This window comes from Coregonus lavaretus, assembly GCF_964263955.1.
Source record: "Coregonus lavaretus genome assembly, chromosome: 20".
NCBI classification, from domain to species: domain Eukaryota; kingdom Metazoa; phylum Chordata; class Actinopteri; order Salmoniformes; family Salmonidae; genus Coregonus; species Coregonus lavaretus.
Window position 1 is genome coordinate 25,092,579 of NC_140007.1, and position 26,158 is coordinate 25,118,736.

The 26,158-nt window shown below is 44.3% G+C and overlaps 1 protein-coding gene across 1 annotated transcript in view; it reads left to right on the top strand.

The window, feature by feature from the left end:
* LOC311148093 (anoctamin-7-like) overlaps positions 1 to 20,276 on the top strand; it is a gene marked incomplete at both ends in the record, with an annotated part of 40,685 nt that extends 20,409 nt beyond the window's left edge. Inside the window, 11 exons of the mRNA XM_084185005.1 lie at positions 1,755 to 1,892; positions 2,225 to 2,323; positions 2,511 to 2,613; positions 2,970 to 3,081; positions 3,315 to 3,369; positions 3,558 to 3,655; positions 8,501 to 8,637; positions 9,080 to 9,285; positions 9,491 to 9,627; positions 19,356 to 19,446; positions 20,109 to 20,276. Coding sequence (XP_084041131.1) covers positions 1,755 to 1,892; positions 2,225 to 2,323; positions 2,511 to 2,613; positions 2,970 to 3,081; positions 3,315 to 3,369; positions 3,558 to 3,655; positions 8,501 to 8,637; positions 9,080 to 9,285; positions 9,491 to 9,627; positions 19,356 to 19,446; positions 20,109 to 20,276 — 1,344 coding nt within the window. The remainder of the gene's footprint in view (positions 1 to 1,754; positions 1,893 to 2,224; positions 2,324 to 2,510; positions 2,614 to 2,969; positions 3,082 to 3,314; positions 3,370 to 3,557; positions 3,656 to 8,500; positions 8,638 to 9,079; positions 9,286 to 9,490; positions 9,628 to 19,355; positions 19,447 to 20,108) is intronic.
* Between the last annotated feature and the right edge of the window lie 5,882 nt (positions 20,277 to 26,158).

The following is a 26,158-nucleotide window of genomic DNA, read 5'->3' on the forward strand; positions in this document are numbered from 1 at the left end:
ATCACCGACAACGATGAGACAGCCTATAGGGAGGAGGTCAGAGATCTGGCCGTGTGGTGCCAGGACAACAACCTCTCCCTCAACGTGACCAAGACAAAGGAGATGATTGTGGACTACAGGAAAAAAAAGAGGACTGAGCACGCCCCCATTCTCATCGACGGGGCTGTAGTGGAACAGGTTGAGAGCTTCAAGTTCCTTGGTGTCCACATCACCAACGAACTATCATGGTCCAAACACACCAAGACAGTCGTGAAGAGGGCACGACAAAGCCTATTCCCCCTCAGGAGACTAAAAAGATTTGGCATGGGTCCTCAGATCCTCAAAAAATTCTACAGCTGCACCATCGAGAGCATCCTGACTGGTTGCATCACCGCCTGGTATGGCAACTGCTTGGCGTCTGACCGCAAGGCACTACAGAGGGTAGTGCGTACGGCCCAGTACATCACTGGGGCAAAACTTCCTGCCATCCAGGACCTCTATACCAGGCGGTGTCAGAGGAAGGCCCTCAAAATTGTCAAAGACTCCAGCCACCCTAGTCATAGACTGTTCTCTCTGCTACCGCACGGCAAGCGGTACCGGAGTGCCAAGTCTAGGTCCAAAAGACTTCTCAACAGCTTCTACCCCCAAGCCATAAGACTCCTGAACAGCTAATCATGGCTACCCGGACTATTTGCACTGCCCCCCCACCCCATCCTTTTTACGCTGCTGCTACTCTGTTAAGTATTTATGCATAGTCACTTTAACTCTACCCACATGTACATATTACCTCATCTACCTCAACTAGCCGGTGCCCCCGCACATTGGCTCTGCAACGGTACCCCCCTGTATATATAGCCTCCCTACTGTCACTTTATTTTACTTCTGCTCTTTTTTTCTCAACACTTTTTTTTGTTGTTGTTTTATTCTTACTTTTTTTGTTTAAAATAAATGCACTGTTGGTTAAGGGCTGTAAGTAAGCATTTCACTGTAATGTCTGCACCTGTTGTATTCGGCGCATGTGACCAATAAAATTTGATTTGATTTGATTAACCCAGTTCTTGAAAAAGGGCACATCTTTATCCAGTTTTACTGTAGTATAGTTCACAGATATGGAGACTGCTTGTTAACATATGCAGTGATGGAAAAAGTACCCAATTGTCATACTTAAGTAAAAGTAAAAATACCTTAATAGAAAATGACTCAAGTAAAAGTGAAAGTCACCCAGTAAAATACTATACTGAACAAATACAGTACCAGTCAAAAGTTTGGACACACCTACTCATTCCAGGGTTTTTCATTATTTTTACTATTTTCTACATTGTAATAAATAACCCATATGGAAACATGTAGTAACCAAAAAAGTGTTAAACAAATCAAAATATATTTTATATTTGAGATTCTTCAAAGTAGCCCCCCTTTGCCTTGATGACAGCTTTGCACACTTACAAATGAAGCATTTGTGTTTGGTGAGTCTGCCAGATCAGAGATAGTAGGGATGACCAGGGATGTTGTCTTGAATTGGACAATTTTTCTGTCCTGCTAAGCATTCTAAATGTAACGAGTACTTTTGTGTGTCAGGGAAAATGTATGGAGTAAAAAGTACATTATTTCCTTTAGGAATGTAGTGGAGTAAAAGTAAAAGTTGGCAAAAATATAAATAGTAAAGTAAAGTACAGATACCCCAAAAAACTACTTAAGTACTTTAAAGTATTTTTCCTTAAGTACTTTACACCACTGAACATATGTCCCCCATTGGTGCGTGTGTGTGTATCTAGGAGCGTCCGCGGCCTGAGTTTGCGGCCATGGCTCCTTCTATAGAGCACAACCCAGTGACGGGAGTGAAAGAGCCCTACTTCCCAAAGAAGGCCCGGCTGTCCCGCATGCTCACTGGCTCCATGGTCATCATCATCATGGTAAGACTGAGTTTTACTCTCTTCGTGTCCTTTGCTCTATGGTTATTGACGTGTTTGAGTACGCCAGGGGTAGCCGGGTCCCAGATCTGTCACTGACATGACAATAATAATAATTTATTCAACTTATATAGCGCTTTTCAAAGAATCTCAAAGCGCTTCAATGACTAAAGGAGTTGGCAAAACATCATACCCTACTGATGAGGAAAAGGCCAGGAAAGGATGCCATTTTAGTTTACTGTATTTGAGACACGAGTGTGTAAATAAGGTGTATTTGGACTAATATTCATTTTATTCTCCTCACTCCTCTTTCCTCTGTCTACCCCTGTCCCCAGCTGTGTGTGGTGATGATTTTCCTGGTGACAGTGATCATGTACCGTGGGATAGTGAGTGTGATGATGTACCGCACAGGCAGCGTTGTGCTGCGCACTCAGGTACAGTACAATACACTGTGCTCTGATGAATAAAGCTGCTGACACTGGATCAGAATACCCTTCAAAACACCTGATAATGGCTGACATCCTGCATTTAGCTAATGCTAACAGATGCTGTACATTAGCTCGGATTGATACATTAGCTTGGATACATTAGCTTAGATTTTCTGTGTGTGTGTTCCCTCAGGCAGGGAACATTGCTAATATCTCCAGCAGTATGGTGAATCTGGCCCTGATTCTGCTGATGGGGCAGGTCTATACTGCGTTGGCACTGCAGCTCACTAAATGGGGTAAGAACACGGCCCTCAGCCACCTCTCCCTCTGCCTCAGTCAATACACTTCCACCTAATACATCTACCCACAGGGAAATCCACTTCCTTGGAATTAGATTAAGGGTCTGCATCAATCACAGTGGCCTAAAATAAAAAAAACATTGTCTATCAGATAAGTGTGAAGACTATTTAAGTATTAAGTAGTATATTGAAAGTGGTAGTGTCATTACAGTACAGTATATGCAAATGGGTTCCTGTAAAGTGCATTTAATGTATAATCTTACCCTCAAAGGTGTTTCTCTTACTTTCATGGATTCATATTTGTTTAAAGATTTGTTATTGTTTGATTTGATTGTTTTGGGATGTTTGGACAGAGATGCACAGAACACAGACCCAGTACGAAGATGCGTTTACCTTCAAGGTGTTTGTGTTCCAGTTTGTCAACTTCTACTCCTCTCCCTTCTATGTGGCATTCTTCAAGGGAAGGTGAGAATGGAAGGTAGTGTTTATTGTTGGATGATGCAGCTGGTATAGTCCCCTGTAGCTCAGTTGATAGAGCATGGCACTTGCAACGCCAGGGTTGTGGGTTCGTTTCCCACGGGGGGCCAGTATGAAAATGTATGCATTCACTAACTGTAAGTCACTCTGGATAAGAGTGTCTGCTAAATAATGTAAATGTAATGTATTGACTGGTTTGAAAACCCTATTCTATTTGGCAGGTTTGTGGGTTATCCTGGACACTATGGTACCTTGCTTGGCATGAGAAACGAAGATGTAAGTTTTCAGAAATTACAACCCATTTTGCATACCAAGAGCTATGTTCTCATACAGACCTTTTCATGTTACCTGATGTAAGTGTGTACCAGTATATTGATGTTGTGCATTTCTGTGTGTGTCTCTGCTTTGTGTGTGTGTGTGTGTGTGTGTGTGTGTGTGTGTGTGTGTGTGTGTGTGTGTTTCAGTGTGGTCCAGGGGGTTGTCTCATTGAACTGGCTGAGCAGCTCTTCATCATCATGGTGGGGAAACAGCTCATCAGCAATGTTCAGGAGTTTGTCATCCCGTATGTTTCATTCCTGACTCTCCTACTTCTAACTCTGGGGCGAATCCTAACTTCCACTTAAAGATGCACTATGCAGAAATCGCTTAATAATTCTATTAATTTCAGTTTATGTGACAAAACAATCAAGTATAGGGTAGAGAATCAAAAATGTTGTATTTTCAGCTGTTTGAAGCTGGTGTACAAAACTGAAAGTAAAAGATGCAAAAACGGGAAGCATAGAAATAGTACACATATAACAGATCAACCGCTTCTTAGACTTGCATTCAATGAAAATGACAGATCTATAACACACATTTCTATGTGAATTTGGTCAAGTCACCCAAAAAGTTACATATTGCAGCTTTAAGTCTAATTTTCTCTTAGTCTACCATTGACATCAATGCATGACTAAGTGAACATTTGGAAGTTATGATTATGTCATCCTTTGTCTCACTTTTTTGGCATGAAAGTACTATTTATTTGGCAGCACGATCTGCTTTGCTTTAGCCAACCCTTCTGTTGTCCATATACAGTCGTGGTCAAAAGTTTTGAGAATGACACAAATACTAATTTTCACAAAGTCTGCTGCCTCAGTTTTGATTATGGCAATTTGCATATACTCCAGAATGTCATGAAGAGTGATCAGATGAATTGCAATTAATTGCAAAGTCCCTCTTTGCCATGAAAATGAACTTAATCCCAAAAAAACATTTCCACTGCATTTCAGCCCTGCCACAAAAGGACCAGCTGCCATCATGTCAGTGATTCTCTCGTTAACACAGGTGAGAGTGTTGACGAGGACAAGGCTGGAGATCACTCTGTCATGCTGATTGAGTTAGAATAACAGACTGGAAGCTTTAAAAGGAGGGTGGTGCTTGAAATCATTGTTCTTCCTCTGTTAACCATGGTTACCTGCAAGGAAACACGTGCCGTCATCAATGCTTTGCGCAAAAAGGGCTTCACAGGCAAGGATATTGCTGCTAGTAAGATCGCACCTAAATCAACCATTTATCGGATCATCAAGAACTTCAAGGAGAGAGGTTCAATTGTTGTGAAGAAGGCGTCAGGGCGCCCAAGAAAGTCCAGCAAGCGCCAGGACCGTCTCCTAAATTTTATTCAGCTGTGGGATCGGGGCACCACCAGTGCAGAGCTTGCTCAGGAATGGCAGCAGGCAGGAGTGAGTGCATCTGCACGCACAGTGAGGCGAAGACTTTTGGAGGATGGCCTGGTGTCAAGAAGGGCAGCAAAGAAGCCACTTCTCTCCAGGAAAAACATCAGGGACAGACTGATATTCTGCAAAAGGTACAGGGATTGGACTGCTGACGACTGGGGTAAAGTCATTTTCTCTGATTAATTCCCTTAACAATTGTTTGGGGCATCTGGAAAACACCTTGTCCGGAGAAGACAAGGTGAGCGCTACCATCAGTCCTGTGTCATTCCAACAGTAAAACATCCTGAGACCATTCATGTGTGGGGTTGCTTCTCAGCCAAGAGAGTGGGCTCACTCACAATTTTGCCTAAGAACACAGCCAAGAATAAAGAATGGTACCAACACATCCTCCGAGAGCAACTTCTCCCAACCATCCAAGAACAGTTTGGTGACGACCAATGCCTTTTCCAGCATGATGGAGCACCTTGCCATAAGGCAAAAGTGATAACTAAGTGGCTCGGGGAACAAAACATCGACATTTTGGGTCCATGGCCAGGAAACTCCCCAGAACTTGTGGTCAATCTTCAAGAGGCGGGTGGACAAACAGAACCCCACCAATTCTGACAAACTCCAAGCATTGATCATGCAAGAATGGGCTGCCATCAGTCAGGATGTGGCCCAGAAGTTAATTGACAATATGCCAGGGCGGATTGCAGAGGTCTTGAAAAAGAAGGGTCAACACTGCAAATATTGACTCTTTGCATAAACGTAATGTAATTGTCAATAAAAGCATTTGACACTTATGGAATGCTTGTAATTATACTTCAGTATACCATAATAACATCTGACAAAAATATCTCATAACACTGAAGCAGCAAACTTTGTGAAGACCAATACTTGTGTAATACTCAAAACCTTTGACCACGACCAGTGCCTTCAGAAAGTATTCACACACCTTGACTTTTTCCACATTAAGTTATGTTACAGCCTGAATTTAAAATTGATTAAATGTAGATTATTTTGTCACTGGCCCACACACAATACCCCATAATGTCAAAGTGGAATTATGTTGTTAGACATTTTTACAAATTAATTCAAAATGAAAAGCTGAACTGTCTTGAGTCAATAAGTGAGTGGCGCAGTGGTCGCAGTCCTGAGTGGCGCAGTGGTCTAAGGCACTGCATCGCAGTGCTAACTGTGCCACTAGAGATCCTGGTTCGAATCCAGGCTCTGTCGCAGCCGGCCGCGACCGGGAGACTCATGGGCGGCGCACAATTGGCCCAGCGTCGTCCAGGGTAGGGGAGGGAATGGCCGGCAGGGATGTAGCTCAGTTGATAGAGCATGGCGTTTGCAACGCCAGGGTTGTGGGTTTGATTCCCACGTGGGGCCAGTATAAAAAAAATATGTAATCACTAACTGTAAGTCGCTCTGGATAAGAGCGTCTGCTAAATGACTAAAATGTAAATGTAAATGTAATAAGTATTCAACCCCTTTGTTATGGCAAGCCTAAATAAGTTCATGAGTAAACATTTGCTTAACAAGTCACATAATAAGTTGCATGAACTCACTCTGTGTGGAATAATAGTGTTTAACATGATTTTTGAATGCCTACTGTTAGGTCTGAACAAATAGAGTAAAAATTCAAACGGACGACTAGAAAAAGCTAAAACCAAGTCTATTCAACCCACTAGGTGCTTTAGCTGCAGACACACATACAAGTCACACAAGCATATATTTATACTTTTCCGATTAGGCGGAGTCACCTCCTTATATGACTAGGATAAACAATCTGTCTGTGTTGCTAGGCAAGAACACTGAGTCTGTTCCTCTCATTGGTATTGTGTGTGTGTGGACTATAGTTAAAGGGTCATTGTAGCGGGCCTCTCTGGCCCCCCTCCCAGAGGTTTCTTCTCTCTTCAACTGTTGACCTTATCTTGAGTTAAGTTCCACATCCCTCCTGGTACTAATTTCACCAAAACTGGCCTGCCTTATCAGGAACTGACTAGATTGTTGCTCTTTACCTCCTTCCTTAGGAATGTAATATTCAACAATAACATGTTTTGGAATATTGCCTCTCGTCTCACTCAGTAACTTTCCATACACAAAGTTCCTATTCACCCATGTAATGTAATCAATAAGTTCTAATATGTATATTTCAAGTTAGAATCCAACACTACCTAATCTCTGTACCCCACACATACAATTATCTGTAAGGTCCCTCAGTTGAGCAGTGAATTTCAAACACAGATTAAACCACAAAATCCAGGGAGGTTTTCCAATGCCTTGCAAAGAAGGGCACCTATTGGTAGATGGGTAAAAAAAAAAAAAAGTTATTAATTACACTTTGGATGGTGTATCAATACACCCAGTCACTACAAAGATACAGGCGTCATTCCTAACTCCGTTGCCGGAGAGGAAGCAAACCGCTCAGGGATTTCACCATGAGGCCAATTGTGACTTTAAAACAGTTACATAGTTTAATGGCTGTGATAGGAGAAAACTGAGGATGGATCAACATTGTAGTTACTTCACAATACTAACCTAATTGACAGAGTGAAAAGAAGGAAGCCTGTACAGAATACAAATATTCCAAAACATGTATCCTGTTTGCAACAAGGCAGTAAAGTAATACTGCAAAAAATGTGGCAAAGCAATTAATGTTTTTTCCTGAATACAAAGTGTTATGTTTGGGGCAAATCCAATACAACACATTACTGAGTACCACTCTCCATATGTTTAAGCATAATGGTGGATGCAGCATGTTATGGGAATGCTTGTAATCATTAAGGACTGGGGAGTTTTTCAGGATAAAAAAGAAACGTAATGGAGCTAAGCACAGGCAAAATCCTAGAGGAAAACATGGTTCAGTCTGCTTTCCACCAGACACTGGGAGATGAATTCACCATTTAGCAAGACAATAACCTAAAATACAAGGCCAAATCTACACTGGAGTTGCTTACCAAGAAGACAGTGAATGTTCTTGAGTGGCCGAGTTACAGTTTTGAGTTAAATCTGGTTGAAAATCTATGGCAAGACCTAAAAATGGTTGTCTAGCAGTGATCAACTTTGACAGAGCTTGAAGACTTTTTTAAAATAATAATGGGCAAATGTTTCACAATCCAGGTGTGGAAAGCTCTTAGAGACTTACCCAGAAAGACTCACAGCTGTAATCCCTGCCAAAGGGGATTCTAACATGTATTGACTCAGGGGGTTGAATACTTACTGTATCTAATCAAGATACAGTATATTAGTGTTATTTTAAAAAAATTATACAAATGTTGAATCTTTCGTCTACTTTGACATTAGAGTATTTTGTGTAGATCGTTGACAAAAAAATGACAATTAAATCCATTTTAATCCCACTTTGTAACACAACAAAATGTGGAAAAACTCAAGTGGTGTGAATACTTTCTGAAGGCACTGTAGCATGACAATGAAGAGTTGTCTTAAGCACAAAGAGATGTGTCTAGTAGTGTTTGCCTCAGATTTTTTTTTCTAGCGTGTGAGAGTCTGCATGGTTTCTGTATAATGATAGGAACTCTGTGTGGGTGGTACAGTGTGGCTTTAGTATACTGTACTGCAGTATTGGCCCAGCCAGCAAAGGAGCTATGGTGGGAGTGCTGTAGGTGCTGAGAAATGCTCTCTCTATTTGCATTGTTCTACACCCCTCCTTGCTCATTCTCTCCTCTCTTCTCCTCCTGTCCTCCTCTCCTTAGTAAGGTGAAGGCGTGGCAACAGAAGAGGGCGCTGAATAAGGTGCGGGGAACGAAGGCTTGCCAGGAGCCTCGGCGGTGGGAGGAGGACTATCAGCTGGTGGAGTGTGAGGGCCTGTTTGAGGAGTACCTGGAGATCGGTAAGACAACAACAACACTCTGAGAGTTAGCAGTAGGAGTCATTTTCCGACCCGAAATAGATTCCTTATGGATTCAGTGGATTTGTACTTATTTCTGTTGCATACAAGCAATACAATCTTTGAAGGCTAAAAGTGAAATTAATTACATAAAGTGTTATAAAAGTTAACAAATCCATCAAGTTAATAGAACTCAAAACTACACAAACAAAGAACAAACCCAAATTGGTTTGATTACATAAAAATTAGTAAATCTTGCTATCAATATTTCATGACTTTTTTGTTCTTACAAGTGGATATTGTTGATGTATTGTGAATGCATTACTTTGTCTTATATTATCATAAGAATAAAGAACAATCTCTCCCCTGTCTACTCCCCCCACCCTTATCCCCCAACTACCTCAGTAGGGTTGCTAACGTATGACCTTCTCAATCCGTCCCACAGTGCTCCAGTTTGGCTTCATCACAATCTTTGTGGCAGCGTTCCCTCTGGCGCCGCTCTTCGCCCTACTCAACAACTGGGCCGAGGTGCGCCTGGACGCCCACAAGTTTGTGTGTGAGTACCGGCGGCCTGTGGCCGAGCGCGCCCAGAACATCGGCGTGTGGTTTAACATCCTGGAGGCCCTGTCGCACCTGTCCGTCATCGTCAACGTGAGTCGCACAGTGATGACCTCATCATTACCCGTGTGCTGTATTCTTTTAAATTCAAAAATCTGATCAACTTTTATTTTGTAATGTCACTTTAAGCAGTATATTAAAATGATTCCAATATTATTATGTAGAGTTTTTATCATTTGTGTTCATTTTAATTTACTGTACCATAAAATACTTTTGTATATCAATCTACCCCTTTCAGGCTTTCTTGATCGCCTTCACGTCGGATTTCTTACCACGACTGCTCTACCAGTACAAGTTTGACAACGATCTGAACGGATATGTTAATTTCACTCTGGCCTATGCTCCTCCCAGCTACACCAGCCATCCCATGTGCAGGTAATTGTGATCATAAATACACACTGGAACACAATATAGTGGATACAGTATAGCTGTTGTACAAACTTAAAGGCATAGTTCAGTGAAATAACATGTTTAGATATGTGATTCCATAGCTTGGCAGCAGTCTATGGAAAAGGAGTGACTGCAATCCACACTTTGGTTTTGTTAAAGGGATAGTGCGAGATTCTTGCAATTCAGCCCTTTATCTACATCAGAGATGGGCAACTTTGATTGGGGTGGGGGCCACAATGTCACGAATCTCTAAAGCAGAACCCAGAAGCAGACCAGGACAAGGTGAGTAGAACGAAGGTGAGTATTTATTTACAGATTCAAATGTAGAAGCAGAATAATCCAGGAGACGGAGCGGGCAGCGGAGGTGAGTTTGTGGGAGTGAATAGGCAGATCCAATGATGGCACAGAAGCCACCGACGACCAGGCAGGGGTGGGGTGAATGTTCCGGGAGAATGACTGTAGACAGAGTAAACGAAGGTAAGTACACGGCAAGCAAAAAGTACAAAACAACAAAACTAACTCTAGTAACTTTGAGGCTGATACGCTGACACAACATACTGTTCATGGCTAACGATCCGGCAGGGAATGGATGAAGAGGTGATGATCAGGACCAGGTGTGCAGACAGCTGATGAGATGCAGGTAATCGAGAGATCTCCCGCCTAGCTTCGTCGCCCGGCAACCAGACAGGGTGCGTTCAGGAACCTTCAGGAAACAGACTCCAAGACAGAAAACAGGCAACTCAGGCAGAAACAGACTCAGGAAGCGGGATTCATGACAGTACCCCCCCTCCGACGAACACCACCGGGCGGACTACCCGGAGCGCCAGGATGGAGGAGGTAGAAGTCACGAAGGAGGTCAGCATCAAGGATCTGACGCCGAGGAAACCAACTCCTCTCCTCAGGACCATACCCCTCCCAGTCCACGAGATACTGGAAACCCCGACCCCGCCGTCTGGAATCCATGATGCGGCGCACCGTGTAGACAGGACCACCTCCGATCATCCGAGGAGGAGCAGGAGGCGGAGGGGGCAGCAGAGGGCTGAGGAGAACAGGCTTGAGGCAGGAGACATGAAAGGTGGGATGGACTCTGAGCGTCCTAGGCAATTTGAGTCGAACCACAACAGGATTAATCACTCTCTCCACCACAAACGGACCAATGAACTTCGGTGACAGCTTCTTCGACTTAGTCCGCAGAGGAAGATCCCGTGTAGCCAACCAGACCTTATCTCCGATGGCATAAGCGGGGGCTGGAATACGGTGACGATTCACCTGGAGCTGATACCGGTCAGAAACTCTAAGGAGGGCCTTTCTGGCCCGATGCCAAGTCCGGTGGCAACGACGAATGTGGCCTGGACAGAGGGAACCGAGAGATCCTTCTCCTGAGAAGGAAACAAGGGAGGTTGGTAGCCGTACAGGCACTGGAAGGGAGACATCCCAGTGGCAGATGTAGGGAGAGTATTGTGGGCATACTCGACCCATGGCAACTGAGAGACCCAAGAGGTGGGGTTGGAGGAGACAAGGCAGCGCAGCGTGGATTCCATCTTCTGGTTGGCTCTCTCCGCCTGACCATTAGATTGGGGGTGAAATCCAGATGTGAGACTGACTGTAGCTCCAATGGCCAAACAGAAGGATTTCCAGACAGCAGAGGTAAACTGAGTACCATGGTCGGAAATTACGTCACTGGGCAACCCGTGGACCCTGAAAACCTCCCTAACAAGGATCTTGGATGTCTCAGAGGCAGAGGGAAGCTTGGAGACGGGCACAAAGTGGGCGAACTTGCTGAATCTGTCCACAATCGGCAGAATGACCGTGTTCCCATCAGAAGGGGGCAACCCAGTGACAAAGTCCAGGGCCAGATGCGACCATGGTCGCCGGGGAATAGGTAGGGGGTGAAGAAGTCCAGAGCTGGGCCGATTGGTACTCTTATTCTGTGCACAAACTGGACAGGCAGCAACAAACCTCCGGGTATCTTCTCCCATGGCAGGCCACCAAAATCGTATGCGTAGTAACGCCATCGTCCGAGCCACGCCAGGGTGACAAGCCATCTTGCTGGCGTGAGACCATTGGAGGACAGCAGAATGGACGGACTCAGGCACAAACAACCGACCGGGTGGACCGTTACCGGGACCGGGCTGCGTCCGAAGGGCCGCCATAACCTCCTCCTCAATCCTCCACGTAACTGCTCCCACAACGAGGTTCTGGGGAAGAATCGTCTCAGTCTTGGCCCCACCCTCCTCCGTCTTGGAGAACATCCGGGACAAGGCGTCCGCCTTGCCGTTCTTAGAACCCGGTCGGAAAGTCAGGGAAAAATTAAAGCGTCCAAAAAACAAAGCCCACCTGGCCTGACGGGAGTTGAGACATCTAGCCGATTGCACGTAAGCAAGTTTCTTGTGGTCAGTCCAGACAATAAACGGTTGCTCCGCCCCCTCCAACCAGTGACGCCACTCCTCCAAGGCAAGTTTCACCGCGAGAAGCTCCCGGTTACCCACATCATAGTTTCTCTCCGCAGACGAGAGATGACGAGTAGAAGGCGCAGGGATGGAGTTTTCCGTCAGTGGAGCTTCGCTGGGACAGGATGGCGCCAACCCCCACATCAGACGCGTCCACTTCAACGACAAACTGACGGGCAGTGTCAGGTTGAGAGAGAATCGGGGCGTTGGTGAATCGACTCTTCAAATCCAGAAATGCTCGGTCTGCCTCAGGATTCCAACAGAAGGTTCTGGTGCTAGAAGTCAGGGCAGTTAATGGAGCGACCACACGGCTGTAATCACGGATAAATCTACGATAGAAATTCGCAAACCCCAGAAACCTCTGGAGCTGCAATCTCGTACCGGGCTGGGCCCAATCCAGAACCGCCCTAACCTTCTCTTGGTCCATCCTAATCTCTCCCCTGGAGATTATGTACCCGAGAAAGGATGTAGTGTGGGCGTGGAAATCACACTTCTCTGCCTTCACAAACAGGCGGTTCTCCAACAATCGCTGCAGAACCTGCTTGACATGCTGGACGTGGCTGGAAAGCTCCTTAGAGAAGATGAGAATGTCATCCAGGTACACGAACACAAATAGACCGATCATATCTCTCAGAACGTCATTTACCATGCTCTGGAACACTGCTGGAGCATTGGTCAATCCAAACGGCATCACTTGGTACTCGAAGTGTCCCATAGGTGTATTGAACCCAGTCAACCACTCGTCCCCCACTCTGATCCGGACCAGATGATACGCATTGCGTAGATCCAGCTTAGTGAACACAGTAGCACCCTGTAAGGAGTCGAAAGCAGAGCTCATCAAAGGCAGGGGATACTTGTTCTTGACCGTAATATCATTCAACCCCTGATAATCAATACACGGTCGAAGAGAGCCATCCTTCTTACTCACAAAAAATAAACCTGCTCCCAGGGGTGATGACGAAGGACGAATGAGACCAGCAGCTAGAGACTCCTTTATGTAGGTCTCCAAAGCTTCACGTTCAGGTCGAGAGATACTGTATAAATGTCCCTTGAGATAGGCAGCTCCAGGGAACAGGTTAATCGCACAATCATATGGTCGGTGGGGAGGAAGTGACAGAGCCTTCTGTTTACTGAACACTTCACCCAAATCGTGATATGTTTCAGGAACCAGGAACAAATCTGGGGGGGTAGGATCAATGACCTGACTGGGAACAGAATGGGAACAGGCAGTCTTAAGGCAGTTAGCATGACATTCCATGCTCCAACTAGTTACCTTGCCAGTCACCCAATCAAACGTGGGATTGTGTTCTCTCAGCCAGGGGTATCCAAGAACCAGATGAACATGGGGAGAAGCCAGAATGAAGAAGGAGATAACCTCTGAATGATTCCCTGACAACAGCATCTTAACAGGTTCAGTCCTCATAGTGATACGTGCCAGACTACTGCCGTTCAGAGTGGTAGCTTCAATGGCTTCCGGTAATTGCTCCTTTGAAAGCCCCAGCTGTTCCACCAAGTCGGCATCCATAAAGCTGCCATCGGCACCTGAATCGATAAAAGCGTTAATCGCTAAACTCGCTAATGTCCCGAGTTACCACAGTAGAGGCAGCTGTTGGTCTCACGTCTACGTTGGCGCTCCTCCTTGGTTAACCCGTGCCACCCCACTTGCATGGTTTCAGAATCTGGAGGCAGGACCCCTCCACTAATCCCGTGAGGTGAATAACGATCGACTCGTTCTGGTCCACTCCTGACCCGAATGGTAACCGAGTAGCTGATTGATTGGACGGACCCATTGCTTCTCCCTCCTTCTCTCTCAGACTCTGTTATCCACCCGACTAGATAATGCTACCAACCGGTCCAGGTCACTAGGCTCAGGATAAAAGATCAACTCATCCTTGAGTTGTTCCGACAACCCCTGATAAAAAACCGCTTGTAGTGACTCCTCATACCACCCACTCTCCACAGCCAATGTCCTGATTTCAATAACAAAGTCGGCAACACTGCGAGCTCCTTGGCGAAGAGAAAACAAACGCTTAGCTGCGTCCTTACCTCGGACTGGATGGTCAAACAGCTTCCTCATCTCTGCTGTGAACTCCTGGTATGACGCCATTTAGGTGTCCTGTCGTTCCCATACGGCTGAAGCCCACTCCAGAGCTCTACCATGCAGCAGTTCAATAGCAAATGCTATCCTAGCCTTGTCTGTGGCGTAAGAGTGGGGCTGCAGATCAAACACTAATCCACACTGCATAAGAAATGAACGGCATCTTCCCAAATCCCCTTCGTACTTATCTGGCGTCGGAACCTTGGGCTCACGGAAGGGAACAGCTCCAGAAGCGGCAGGCGAGAGGGGTGAAACAGGTGGTGGATTCTCTGCCGGCAAACTGAGCTGAGCCTGGATACTCGTCAGACTGGCAGAAAAGTTCCGAACCGACAACGCTATCTCCTGTAGCGCCGTGCTGTGTTGTCATAACATCTTCTCCTGATGGGTAATGGCATGGCGAACAGAGTCCAGGTCCGCTGGGTTCATCCTTGGCCGGATCGTTCTGTCACGATTCTCTAAAGCAGAACCCAGAAGCAGACCAGGACAAGGTGAGTAGAACGAAGGTGAGTATTTATTTACAGATTCAAATGTAGAAGCAGAATAATCCAGGAGACGGAGCGGGCAGCGGAGGTGAGTTGGTGGGAGTGAATAGGCAGATCCAATGATGGCACAGAAGCCACCGACGACCAGGCAGGGGTTGGGTGAATGTTCCAGGAGAATGACTGTAGACAGAGTAAATGAAGGTAAGTACACGGCAAGCAAAAAGTACAAAACAACAAAACTAACTCTAGTAACTTTGAGGCTGATACGCTGACACAACATACTGTTCATGGCTAACGATCCGGCAGGGAATGGATGTCAGGTCAGAGCTTATGAAGAGGTGATGATCAGGACCAGGTGTGCAGACAGCTGATGAGATGCAGGTTGCGAGTAATCGAGAGATCTCCCGCCTAGCTTCGTCGCCCGGCAACCAGACAGGGTGCGTTCAGGAACCTTCAGGAAACAGACTCCAAGACAGAAAACAGGCAACTCAGGCAAAAACAGACTCAGGAAGTGGGATTCATGACACACAAAACATCTGAACTCATCATGAGGGGCCGCAGTGGCTCGTGGGTCTGCGTACCCACATCCATCCCCACCTTGCGAGAAAAACATTTTACCGACCCCCCCTCTTGGCAGCGGAGAGATCATTTTGAAGTTTAAGAGTTCATTTCCTGCAATTATACAGTGGGGAGAACAAGTATTTGATACACTGCCGATTTTTCAGGTTTTCCTACTTACAAAGCATGTAGAGGTCTGTAATTTTTATCATAGGTACACTTCAACTGTGAGAGACGGAATCTAAAACAAAAATCCAGAAAATCACATTGTATGATTTTTAAGTAATTCATTTGCATTTTATTGCATGACATAAGTATTTGATACATCAGAAAAGCAGAACTTAATATTTGGTACAGAAACCTTTGTTTGCAATTACAGAGATCATACGTTTCCTGTAGGTCTTGACCAGGTTTGCACACACTGCAGCAGGGATTTTGGCCCACTCCTCCATACAGACCTTCTCCAGATCCTTCAGGTTTCGGGGCTGTCGCTGGGCAATACGGACTTTCAGCTCCCTCCAAAGATTTTCTATTGGGTTCAGGTCTGGAGACTGGCTAGGCCACTCCAGGACCTTGAGATGCTTCTTACGGAGCCACTCCTTAGTTGCCCTGGCTGTGTGTTTCGGGTCGTTGTCATGCTGGAAGACCCAGCCACGACCCATCTTCAATGCTCTTACTGAGGGAAGGAGGTTGTTGGCCAAGATCTCGCGATACATGGCCCCATCCATCCTCCCCTCAATATGGTGCAGTCGTCCTGTCCCCTTTGCAGAAAAGCATTCCCAAAGAATGATGTTTCCACCTCCATGCTTCACGGTTGGGATGGTGTTCTTGGGGTTGTACTCATCCTTCTTCTTCCTCCAAACACGGCGAGAGGAGTTTAGACCAAAAAGCTCTATTTTTGTCTCATCAGACCACATTACCTTCTCCCATTCCTCCTCTGGATCATCCAGATGGTCATTGGCAAACTTCAGACGGGACTGGACATGCGCTGGCTTGAGCAGGGGGACCTTGCGTGCGCTGCAGGATTTTAATCCATGACGGCGTAGTGTGTTACTAATGGTTTTCTTTGAGACTGTGGTCCCTGCTCTCTTCAGGTCATTGACCAGGTCCTGCCGTGTAGTTCTGGGATGATCCCTCACCTTCATCATGATCATTGATGCCCCACGAGGTGAGATCTTGCATGGAGCCCCAGACCGAGGGTGATTGACCGTCATCTTGAACTTCTTCCATTTTCTAATAATTGCGCCAACAGTTGTTGCCTTCTCACCAAGCTGCTTGCCTATTGTCCTGTAGCCCATCCCAGCCTTGTGCAGGTCTACAATTTTATCCCTGATGTCCTTACACAGCTCTCTGGTCTTGGCCATTGTGGAGAGGTTGGAGTCTGTTTGATTGAGTGTGTGGACAGGTGTCTTTTATACAGGTAACGAGTTCAAACAGGTGCAGTTAATACAGATAATGAGTGGAGAACAGGAGGGCTTCTTAAAGAAAAACTAACAGGTCTGTGAGAGCCGGAATTCTTACTGGTTGGTAGGTGATCAAATACTTATGTCATGCAATAAAATGCAAATGAATTACTTAAAAATCATACAATGTGATTTTCTGGATTTTTGTTTTAGATTCCATCTCTCACAGTTGAAGTGTACCTATGATAAAAATTACAGACCTCTACATGCTTTGTAAGTAGGAAAACCTGCAAAATCGGCAGTGTATCAAATACTTGTTCTCCCCACTGTATATATATATATATATATATATATATATATATATATATATATATATATATATATATATATACTGAACAAAAATATAAACGGAACATGTAAAGTGTTGGTCCCATGTTTCATGAGCTGAAATAAAAGATCCCAGAAATGTTCCATACGCACAACAATATTTTAGTTCTCTCAAATTATGTGCACAGATTTGTTTACATCGCTGTTAGTGAGCATTTCTCATTTGCCAAGATAATCCATCCACCTGACAGGTGTGGCATATCAAGACGCTGATTAAACAGCATGATCGTTACACAGGTGCACCAACTGGCCTTACAACCGCAGACCACATGTAACCACGCCAGTCCAGGACCTCCACATCCAGCTTCTTCACCTGCGGGATCGTCTGAGACCAGCCACCCAGACAGCTGATGAAACTGTGGGTTTGCACAACCGAATAATTTCTGCACAAACTGTCAGAAACCGTTTCAGGGAAGCTTATCTGCGTGCTCGTCATCCTCACCACCCTTGACCTGACTGCAGTTTGGCATCGTAACCGACTTCTGTGGGCAAATGCTCACCTTTGACTGCTACTGGCACGCTGGAGAAGTGTGCTCTTCACGGATGAATCCCGGTTTCAACTATACCGGGCAGATGGCAGACAGCGTTTATGGCGTTGTGTGGGCGAGCGGTTTGCTGATGTCGACGTTGTGAACAGTGTGCCCGACGGTGGCGGTGCGGTTATAGTTTGGGCATGCATAATCTATGGACAACGAACACAATTGCATTTTATCAGTGGCAATTTGAATGCACAGAGATTCCGTGAAGAGATCTTGAGGCCCATTTTCGTGCCATTCATCTGCCGCTATCACCTCATGTTTCAGCATGATCATGCACGGCCCCATGTTGCCAGGATCTGTACACAATTCCTGGAAGCTGATAATGTCCCAGTTATTCCATGGCCTGCATACTCACCAGACATGTCACCTATTGAGCATGTTTGGGATGCTCTGGATCGACGTGTACGACAGCGTGTTCCAGTTCTCACCAATATCCAGCAACTTCGCACAGCCATTGAAGAGGAGTGGGACAACATTCCACAGGCCACAATCAACAGCCTGATCAACTCTATGCGAAGGAGATGTGTCGCGCTGAATTAGGCAAATGTGGACACACCAGATACTGACTGGTTTTCTGATCCACGCCCCTACTTTTTTTTAAAAGGTATCTGTAATCAACAGATGCATATCTGTATTCCCAGTCATGTAAAATCCATAGGATTAGACCCTAATGAATTTATTTCAATTGACTGATTTCCTTATATGAACAGTAACTCAGTAAAAGATTTTAAATTGTTGCGTGTTGCGTTTATATTTTTGTGCAGTGAGTATTCCAAACATTAGGAACACCTTCCTAATATTGAGTTGCACCCCCCATTTTGCCCTCAGAACAGTCTCAATTCGTCAGGGCATGGACTCTAAAAGGTGTCGAAAGCATTCCACAGGGATTCTGGCCCATGTTGACTCCAATGCTTTCATCAGTTGTGACAAGTTAGCTGGATGTCTTTTGGGTGGTGGACCATTCTTGATACATACAGGAAACTGTTGAGCGTAAACCCCCCACCAGCGTTGCAGTTCTTGACACAAACTGGTGCGCCTGGCACCTACTACCATACCCCGTTCAAAGGCACTTAAATATTTTGTCTTGACCATTCAGCCTCTGAATGGCACACATACACAATCCATATCTCAATTGTTTCAAGGCTTAAAAATCCTTCTTTATCCTGTTTCCTCCCCTTCATCTACACTGATTGAAGTGGATTTAACAAGTGACATCAATAAGGGTTCGGAGCTTTCACCTGGATTCACCTGGTCAATCTATGTCAGGTGTTCTTAATGTTTTCTATACTCAATGTACATAAAATATATGACTTTTTATGTGAAATTGATCTGTGGGCCTACAACATGGGCAGACTGCATGGCCTCCATTTGCCCATCCCTGATCTACATACTTAGGGCTTAATTGCCAAAATCTTGCACTATCCCTTTAAACTAGCCAACTGCCAACAAATGCTATAAGCATTTTCATACCAAAACTCCATGAAAGTCAAACTCCCATGTTCATTATGTTTTAAATGTCATGCGGCAGGTAGCTTAGTGGTTAAGAGCGTTGTGCCTGTAACCGAAAGGTCGCTGGTTCTAATCTCCAAGCCGTCTAGGTAAAAAATCTGTCGATGTGCCCTTGAGCAAGGCACTTAACCCTAATTGCTCCTGTAAGTCGCTCTGGATAAGAGCATCTGCTAAATGACTAAAATGTAAATGTAAATGCCCAAGTCTGTCCAGTAGATGGCACAATTAATGTTGACAACCCTGACCTATTGTTCTTACCCTGGCTGTGTGCCCTGTGTTGTCTGTAGATATAAAGCCTTTAGGGACAACAATGGAAATTACACTCTGGTTTACTGGGAACTCCTGGCTGTTAGGTTAGGCTTCATCATCGCTTTCGAGGTACGCAAGGATCTGTCTTTCTATCTCTCTGTCCGTCTCTCTGTCCGTCTCTCTGTCCATCTCTCTGTCCGTCTCTCTGTCCGTCGCTCTGTCCGTCGCTCTGTCCATCTCTCTGTCCAGCTCTCTGTCTGTCTCTCTGTCTGTATGTGCCTTTTGTATTCTTTCTGTTATACTGTGCCATGTCCACCTTTCTATTCATTACTTGTCTTGTCCTGTTCTTACCCCCTTATCTACTACCTGTGTATGTTATTGTGTACCTGTGATCCTTTGAAGCTTGCTTGCTCCCTGCTAATCTTTGCCTCTCAGTCCTCACATGATATTTTAGTCTTTAATATTTTAGCACCTTTGTTGATACTGCTCTTCTCAGAATTCCTCTTCTTCCACTGAGGTTTCTCTGTAATTTCACCCTCGGTCCTCTTTTCCATCTCTCTGACTCTCTCTCTCTCTCTCTCTCTGACTCGCTCTGTCTCTCTCTGACTCTCTCTGTCTCTCTCTGACTCTCTCTGTATCTCTCTCTCTCTCTCTCTCTCTCTCTCTCTCTCTCTCTCTCTCTCTCTCTCTCTCTCTCTCTCTCTCTCTCTCTCGCTCTCTCTCTCTCTCTCTATTCTCTACCTTCCTGTCACCCCTAATGTGTTCTATTTTCCCTCCCTCCCTATCTTCAGCATGTGGTGTTCTTTGTCCTGCGAGCGATAGACTGGATGGTGCCGGACGTCCCTGAGTCTCTGGAGCTGAAGGTGAAGAGGGAGCGCTACCTGGCCAAACAGGCCCTGGCCGACAATCAGGAGGCACTATTGGTGAGTCAGCGAGGTCTGGCCTCCAGCCAAGGTTAGTGGAACACGGCGATGCTCACACACCCTCAACACACACACACACTGTTTTGCTGCACGGAATCATTGTGCTGGTCAGGTCGTTATTGCAAAAGATAATGTGTTGTCATTTGTCATGACTTACCTGGTTAAATAAATGCACAAAACACAGACAGACACAGACAGGCACATGCACACACACCCACTGCAAGCCACCATCGGCCCACCTCCTCCACTATCATCCTGTATCATCGACCTACCAAAGAAGCAATGCAAAATCATCTGCTTGTGATGACTCTTTGACGTGTCCTGGTTCTCTTAAAAGGCTTCCTTGGTTTGTCTTCTTTCCATCATGACCGGTGATAAACGTACACTTAATGGGTTTCCATCACCTTGCCATTTTAACCTGTCCAAGGCCTTTCAAATCAATGGTCATCAGGAGAGAAAGCCTCTTGAAGGGAAGGAGACAAGGAGAGAAAGCGTATTAAAACTATTGGGACACACAAGCTCTTATGTGTTCACCCACCTCACTCCATCATTTGATACAGTGCCAATAGTAAAACACCCATTACCTCATTAGGGAGTGTCTTATCCATGTTAAAAATAATACTAGTGGTTACTCATTAGCTAGGGCTCCTTTTCATATGAAATTATACAGACGTACAGTAAGTAATTAGGGATATGAATGGATAACTTATTAACAACGCTGCTTGCTCTACTTATACAGAAACTTTAGGTAAATTCAGTCAAGCAGTAACTTCAACATGTCTCCTTTTTCACCACCCATAATACTCCAGGAAATGTACACTGGATACAATGAGAGTGTCTGTGTCCCAAATGGCACCCTATTCCCTATATAGTGCACTACTTTTGACCCTATGGATGCCCTTGTCAAAAGTAGTGCACTACGTAGGGAATAGGGTGCCATTTGGGACACAGACACTCTCATTGTATCCAGTGTACATTTCCTGGAGTATTATGGGTGGTGAAAAAGGAGACATGTTGAAGTTACTGCTTGACTGAATTTATCTAAAGCTGCTGTATAAGTAGAGCAAGCAGCGTTGTTAATAAGTTACATATTACACTATCACTGAAACCAATTTGGTCTTAATAAATGAATTGCAGACTTTATAGCCTTTTAAATGCCCCCCCACCAAAACCCCTGAGGCTTGACTCAATAACATTACACTGCTCAAATTAGCAGCTAGCCTGGTTGCTCTGTCATTCATACTCAATAAAAAAAAAATCTGATTCTGTTGTCTGCCGAGTTGACAACCTAGTTGTGCACGAACACGTGCGTACACACGTACACACACACAAACACACACACAGACAGACAGACAGAAGCAATGGCTAACAACGCACAATGTTTAAAGACTGGACTCACTACAATGGCCATAATATGACCACAGAAATGCTCAAGTGCTCAAAGCCTAACCCATAAAACCTTAACCTAAGTTAATGCATCCATAAAGCTCTTCCCCTGGCATGTGTAGTCTCTCTCTCTCGCCGCATCCCATCAGCAGGAGACTGGTGCTTTCTCGCCCATTGTTTCTCTTTGTGGTCGTGTCAGTGGTGTGGTGGTGTGTGTGCTTCCCCGTGTTCTGACCATGCTGTTTTGGTCGTTGTGCTTCTTGTCGTGAAGGTCCTGGACGGGTTGAGTAGACAATCTCACTCCTGCAGTCTGTTGAGTTTCGATTAAGTATATACACTGAGTGTACGAAACATTATGAACACCTGCTTTTTCCATGACATAGACTGGCCAGGTGAATACAGGTGAAAGCTATGATCCCTTATTGATGTCACATGTTAAATCCACTTCAATCGGTGTAAATGAAGGGGAGGAGACAGGTCAAAGAAGGATTTTTCAGCCTTGAGACAATTGAGACATGGATTGTGTGTGTGCCATTCAGAGGGTGAATGGGCAAGACAAAAGATTTAAGTGCCTTTGAACAGGGTGTGGTAGTAGTTCCCAGGCGTACTGGTTTGTGTCAATAACTGCTACGCTGCTGGGTTTTTCATGCTCAACAGTTTGCCGTGCTTGTCAAGAATGGTCCACCACCCAAAGGACATCCAGCCAACTTGACACAATTGTGGGAAGCATTGGAGTCAACATGGACCAGCAACCCTGTGGAAAGCTTTCATCACCTTGTAGAGTCCATGCCCCGAAAAATTGAGGCTGTTCTGAGGACAGAAGGGGGCGGTGCAACTCAATATTAGGAAGGTATTCTTAATGTTTTGTACACTCAGTGGATGTCATATTCTGATATGAAGTTTAAGGGGGAAAACAAGAAAGGCCATTCTTATCAATCCATAAAAGATGTCTTGTAAAATGAGTTTTATGCTGTAACTCAGTAACATAACATGATGTAGCGAGCACCTTTGTGTCTACTGTCTGTATGTCTGCTCTTGTGCGCTTCAGTGTTCTCTACGATTCTTCTACCAAAGCTGTACTCATGTTGTCTCTCTTTCCCCATTTTCTCCCTCACCAAACTCAACTGTATTGTATGCATCGAAGCAAGCCACGCCTCCTTTGGTAACATGAGTTAGAACGGCAGTGCGGAACTTCTGCACCAAGAGAAGCAGAACAGATGGGGAGGAGAGGAGAGGAGGGGTAGAGGGAGATATAAGAGATTCCTTTGCATTTTGGGGTCCCATCAATGGATTTGTTTCCCTGTTGTCTCTCCGTCTGTCCGCTATGGTCAGTCTCTAGGTTTGTTTACAGAAGGGATGGCCAAACTTATCCGCAAAGGGCCGGTGGGGTTGCAGGTATTTGTTCCAGCCTAGCTGTAACACATCTGATTCAATGATCAACTTGTCATAGTCTTTCATTAAAACTTTGATTAGTTGAATAACATTTGTTACTGCTGGGCTGGGACAAAAGCTGTCACCTACACTGGCTTTTTGCTGGTAATATTGGCCAGAATGGCCCCCACCTGGTTTACAGTATGTGAAAGTGGGTTTGTAGTGTTCAAATTTTTTTGCTTGACTATTAGCATATGACTTGACGTCCTTCAGCTCTGATGATTTGTAGTGTTCTCACGGTGTTAAATGGACGAGCTTGATTTACTCAAACAGTAAGGTTGTCTACACTTTTCTTCAGACAGCCTGTTCTGTTGTGTGTGTGTATACACATACATGTACACTACCATTCAAAAGCTAGGGGTCACTTAGAAATGTCCTTGTTTTTGAAAGGAAAGCAATTATTTTGTCCATTAAAATAACATCAAATTGATCAGAAATACAGTGTAGACATTGTCAATGTTGTATATGGCTACTGTAGCTGGAAATGGCTGATTTATCAATTATCAATTGGTAGAGCATGGCGCTTGTAACGCCAGAGTAGTGGGTTCGATCCCCGGGACCACCCATACGTAAAAATGTATGCGCACATGACTGTAAGTCGCTTTGGATAAAAGCGTCTGCTAAATGGCATATTATTATTATTATTATTATTTTAATGGAATATCTACATAGGCGTACAGAGGCCCATTATCAGCAACCATCAGTCCTGTGTTCCAATGGCACGTTGTGTTTGTTAATCCAAGGTTATCATTTTAAAAGGCTAATTGATCATTAAAAAAAACATTTTGCAATTATGTTAGCACAGCTGAAAACTGTTGTGCTGATTAAAGAAGCAATAAAACTGGCCTTATTGAGACTAGTTGAGTATCTGGAGCATCAGCAATTGTGGGTTCGATTACAGGTTCAAAATGGCCAGAAACAATAGAAAGAGGAGTGGGAGGCCCCGGTGCACAACTGAGCAAGAGGACAAATACATTAGAGTGTCTAGTTTGAGAAACAGACTCAACTGGCAGTTTCATTAAATAGTACCCGCAAAACACCAGTCTCAACGTCAACAGTGAAGAGGCGATTCCGGGATGCTGACCTTCTAGGCAGAGTTGCAAAAAAAAATCCATATCTCAGACTGCCCATCTTAATCTTTTAGTTTTATTGGCCAGTCTGAGATATGGCTTTTTCTTTGCAACTCTGCCTAGAAGGTCAGCATCCTGGAGTCAGTTGCTTAGTTGTGCACTGGGGCCTCCCACTCCTCTTTCTAGTCTGGTTAGAGCCAGTTTGCGCTGTTCTGTGAAGGGAGTAGTATACAGCGTTGTACGAGATCTTCAGTTTCTTGTCAATTTCTCGCATGGAATAGCCTTCATTTCTCAGAACAAGAATAGACTGACGAGTTTCAGAAGAAAGTTCTTTGTTTCTGGCCATTTTGAGCCTGTAATCGAACCCACAATTGCTGATGCTCCAATACTCAACTAGTCTCAAGAAGGCCAGTTTTATTGTTTCTTTAATCAGCACAACAGTTTTCAGCTGTGCTAACACAATTGCAAAATGTTTTTTTAAATTATCAATTAGCCTTTTAAAATGATAAACTTGGATTAGCAAACACAACGTGCCATTGGAACACAGGACTGATGGTTGCTGATAATGGGCCTCTGTACGCCTATGTAGATATTTCATAAAAAATCAGCCGTTTCCAGCTACAATAGCCATTTACAACATTAACAATGTCTACACTGTATTTCTGATCAATTTGATGTTATTTTAATGGACAAAAAAAAAAAGAAATAGAAAACAAGGACATACAAACTATTGAACGGTATTGTAGGTATACATAAATATTTACATATGTGAAACTGGTCCTGCTTTTCTACAATATCACTACACTACATTTGTATGGAGATAAAACCCAAAACATATCTTGTTAGTATAAGAGTTAATACTGTACTACTATACGATTTAAGTCCTTCTGCATGTGTAACCCATTTTGTGCGAGCTGTTTTGCATTTCAAATGTAATAATGTTTACATACTGTTTTAACCACTTTATATGTATATACTGTATTCTAGTAATGGCTCATCCTATATAACTACTGCTGTACACACATTTATAATCACATACTGTGCATACTGTCTATACACAGACACATATACAGTATTATTTATATTCCGGACTCAGGTCCTGCAATTCTATCCATTTTCCTATGTGGTTTTGTACTGTGTACTTACAGTATATACTTTATTCTCGACATGGCTCATTCTAATATTTCTACTACTGTACATTGCATTTTAGTTACACTGTTTCTACACACCACATATTTATTTATATACTGGATTCTTGACATAGGTCACTCTAATATATCTACTGCTGTATATATAATTCCTAGTATATCTTGTGTAACATTAATCCAGTGTATATACGTATAGATTGCATTTGGATTACTGTTACAGTGCTATTTTTCGTTGTTAATTGGATTCGTTCCGACTTTTCTTGATTTGTTGTTGTTCTTTCCGTTTCTTTTGTTTTTGAAATTAATTATTTGTGTACCTGTTTGACATTTTACTGCATTGTTAGTTGCTACTAACATAAGCATTTCGCTACACCTGCTATAACATCTGCTAAACTTTGTATGCGACCAATAAACTTTGATTTGATTAGATTTTTGGTTGGATGAATGTGACATTTTTGATCCTTCAAATACATTTTCAAAGTGCTAGATACTGCCGATGTCAAATAAAATCTCAAATACATTCTCAAAGTTCAAAATGCCAGCGAACTTATCTTACCAAAAAATCTCCTCCTCCCTTCCCCCCCACTCCCTCGGAAACATGACCCCTTCAGAAAAGGAGAAATCCAGACAGATGAAACCCTTCTGATTTATTAGGAGTCAGAGCGAGACAGGTGTTCTGTTAATGATTATATCTCCCTCCTTTCCCTCTTATCCTACGCACCCTTCCAAAATATTCCTGTGGCCTTGGGCGACTCCTCTTTTTTTCTCTCTCTCTGTCTCTCTCCCCCCTCTCTCTCGCACACTCCCCCTCTCTCTTTTCTCTCTCTCTCTCTCTCTCTCTCTCTCTCTCTCTCTCTCTCTCTCTCTCTCTCTCTCTCTCTCT